At 44.5% G+C, this 3,189-nt stretch overlaps 1 protein-coding gene across 1 annotated transcript in view; it reads left to right on the top strand.

Moving 5' to 3' along the window:
* The first annotated feature begins 450 nt into the window (after positions 1-450).
* LOC119290784 overlaps positions 451-3,189 on the top strand; it is a 5,269-nt gene continuing 2,530 nt past the window's right edge. The window contains exons 1-3 of the mRNA XM_037569434.1: positions 451-743; positions 882-977; positions 3,082-3,166. Of these exons, the coding sequence (XP_037425331.1) occupies positions 648-743; positions 882-977; positions 3,082-3,166 (277 nt within the window). The 5' untranslated portion in view covers positions 451-647. The remainder of the gene's footprint in view (positions 744-881; positions 978-3,081; positions 3,167-3,189) is intronic.

Raw genomic sequence — 3,189 nt, 5'->3', positions numbered from 1 at the left:
ATGGTGGGTGCGCCTCCTCTGGATTTAGGGACCTGATTGCTTTTTTTGAAAACTTATAGGGACTCGATTGCTTTTTCAGAAAACTTCCAGGGACCCGATTGCTTTTTCAGGCACTGACATGTGGGCCCTGTATATCAGTTAACGGTCAAACACACGGTCAAATGGACGGAATGTTTAGGTGCGGGCCCGACCTGTCATAAACAGGTTTAATTTTTAAGCAATGGACATTTAGTGTTTTTTGAAACAGCCGATCCCCAAGTTGGTAGTTATCAGCGAAAAATTTGAAACCGGTAGTTTTTTGGAACCCTAACCTGTAAAGTAGTAGTTTTATGCTATTTACTCTTTTTAATCACCGAGCATACATACTCCTCAGCGACAATAATTGCTTGGGCTGCTAGACCACGCATCACCGGCACCCGTAGACCAATGAGAACGCTCTCTTCCGGCCCAACGAACGCGCAAAACGCTCTTTCCTCCGCGGCCGCGGCCAGCATCCAGGTCCAGGTCCAGGCCCTCGGTTTCTGTGCCCGCACGTTTCACCGGCCAATTCGAACAGTTCCCATTTTCCCCGTGCGTCCTCCCTTCCCTTCCCCTTTCTCTTTTCGCTCCGGCGTCGGCGACGGCGGCAGATCTGCGCCGGGCCTAGGATGGTGAACGTCAACTGGGAGCTGCAGGGCTGCTGCCAGCACAACCAGGTCGTCTTCATCGCCGCCGTCGGCGTCTCCACCGTCGTCATCCTCGCCGTGAGCCCAACCCGCCGCCGTCTTTTTCCTTTTCTTTTTTGTTCGAGGGAGGGGCCGGCCGCCGCCGTCGTGTTTACACGGGGTTGCTCAAGTGGCGGGGAGTTCCTGATTTGGGGTTTTTGCCTTCCTTGTGTGCAGCTGTGGAGGACGTTCCTGCTCACGCCTTTCAAGCTCATCACCGTCTTCCTCCACGAGACCAGCCACGCCCTCGCCTGCAAGCTCACCTGCGGAGATGTAAGCCCACCATTTTCCCAGTTACCGATCTGTTTTTTCTTTTTCTTTTCTAATGCGGGCACTGACGACGCTTTAAGCTGTAAGGCGCTGTGCACTGCAATCTCAGCAGCCATGGGTTAGGCTAAAAACGATTAGGCCTGAAACGTGCGGGGACATATTTTACCCACCATTTTGGGTTGGTACTGCTAGCTAGGTGATTTATTAGCACTTTGAAGCAAAAGTAGCCAAGTGGGTGGCCAATCCACACCAGTTCGGATGATGGATTCCGTAGCACAATGTGATAGCGCCTTTTAACTGTTTGCTTTTTTTTCTTTCTTTCTTGGTCACATGGAGTAGTTCACATCATGAAAGTATGAATATTCTCATTTTTCAGATAAGAGGGGTATCCAAGGCACCTACCCCTTTTTTCCTGCTCCTTTTATGTTTTAACTACAATTTGCAACTGAGGGATTCTGGTCAAAAGATGTTCATTTTCTAGAGAATGTGTGCTCTCTTGGGCATTTTCTTATGCTACGGTGCTAAAATGGACTGGTCATGCAGATTAGTGATTCGATGATAGCAGGCGCTTGAATGGATCTTTGCTCACATTGTTGGCACATCATGTGAAGTACCACATGCATCTGCATTCTGCAGGTGCAGCTAAAGGGACAAACTGCATGATTAGGGTGCATGAAAGTTTCTGTTTAGTGTGTTTTGATGTATAGGCATTTGCAGAATTGGAAATTCTGATTAGTAGTCATCGGAGTTGTATCGCCATTAGCCGCAACAAAAGGAGGAGTTGTACTGCCATTACCCGCAAGAAAGAGAGGAGTTGTATCGCCGTTGATCTATTCTGTCGTTTATTGCATAATTTGTATGGTGCCCAATATTTGTTTTTGTCTGTTCTTTTTTTTCCATGTTCAAAACTTCGCTGAACTAACTGATATTTATTGCTGGAAACCCTTGTTCTGTATGTGGACAACCCTAGAAGTAAGAATAAGATAAGAACGGTGATTACTGATTCTGGAACATTTAGAAGGCGCATTCTGCGTTCCTTATCTAGCTCTGTCCTTTAATTTTCAAATTGAGGTCTTCCTTTCAGAAATTTAGCGATGATGGATTCCATACAGAATAATGTGGTAGCACCTTTTTGGTTGCATGTACTACATGGTTATATACCATGAAATTGTGATTGTTTGCATTCTTCTTGCAATCTTCCAAAATGAGAGATTTCATCAAAGACCTACGACCGCTAGCCTCCACTAGCACCATTTTCAAGTGAGGAGTGCTGGTGATAGATCGTATTCTTTTTTCTGGAGAATGTATCCTCTCTTGGCATTTTCTTGTACTAAAACGCTAAAATGGACTAGTCGTGTAGATTAATGGCTCCTATATAGCAGGCATTAAGTGCGTTATCGCAGGCAGGGGGCGTTTCTATGTGTTATCTGTGGGGTCAGCTTGTTTGATTGCAAGCTTAGTTCTATTCATATTTGTGCAAAAATTAGGATATTTTGGAGAGATTAGGGCACTTGAACCCACAGCTTTTTGGTGCTGGCACCGCCACTGGTCGCAGGATTTGAATTATGACATGCATCTGCTTTCTATAGGCGCAACTAGAGAGACAACTGCAGGATTAGGTGTAAAATATGGGTGCATGAAAACATCTGTTTGGTGTATTTTGATATCGGCATGGGTAGAATTGGAAGTTCTAATTAGTGGTCATCGGAGTTGAATCGCCATTGGGTTAGAACAATCCACGGGTTATTTTATGGTTATTATTATTGCTTAATTTGTGACATGGCAATATTTGTTTATCTTTGTTATTTCCTCTTTTCCTCCATACTACATACTTTGTTGAACTAACCGTTATTTATTGCCGGAGAGTGTTGGTTTTATTTTTGGACAACCCATAGTTAAGACAAGAATGATGATTTAAAAGGCATCTTCTGAGTTCCTTGTCTAAGTATGTCCTTTAGTTCTGAAATGTAGGTGCAAAAATGTCTAGTCTCTTTCTATGTTTGGATTGGATCTTTTTTTTCTTACGTAGCCATGCGGTTTTAAGTTTTCGTTCTTGAATGGAATTCACAGGCTGATAATAATATTTCAATCTGATTGGCTTTTGCAGGTTGAGGGAATGCAGGTCCATGCTAATGAGGGTGGTGTTACACAAACTCGCGGTGGCATTTACTGGATAATCTTGCCTGCTGGATGTAAAACGCTTACTCACCCCCCC

This window comes from Triticum dicoccoides, chromosome 4B (assembly GCF_002162155.2).
Source record: "Triticum dicoccoides isolate Atlit2015 ecotype Zavitan chromosome 4B, WEW_v2.0, whole genome shotgun sequence".
In the NCBI taxonomy this organism is placed as follows: Eukaryota; Viridiplantae; Streptophyta; class Magnoliopsida; order Poales; family Poaceae; genus Triticum; species Triticum dicoccoides.
This window is presented reverse-complemented; position numbering and strand designations above follow the sequence as displayed.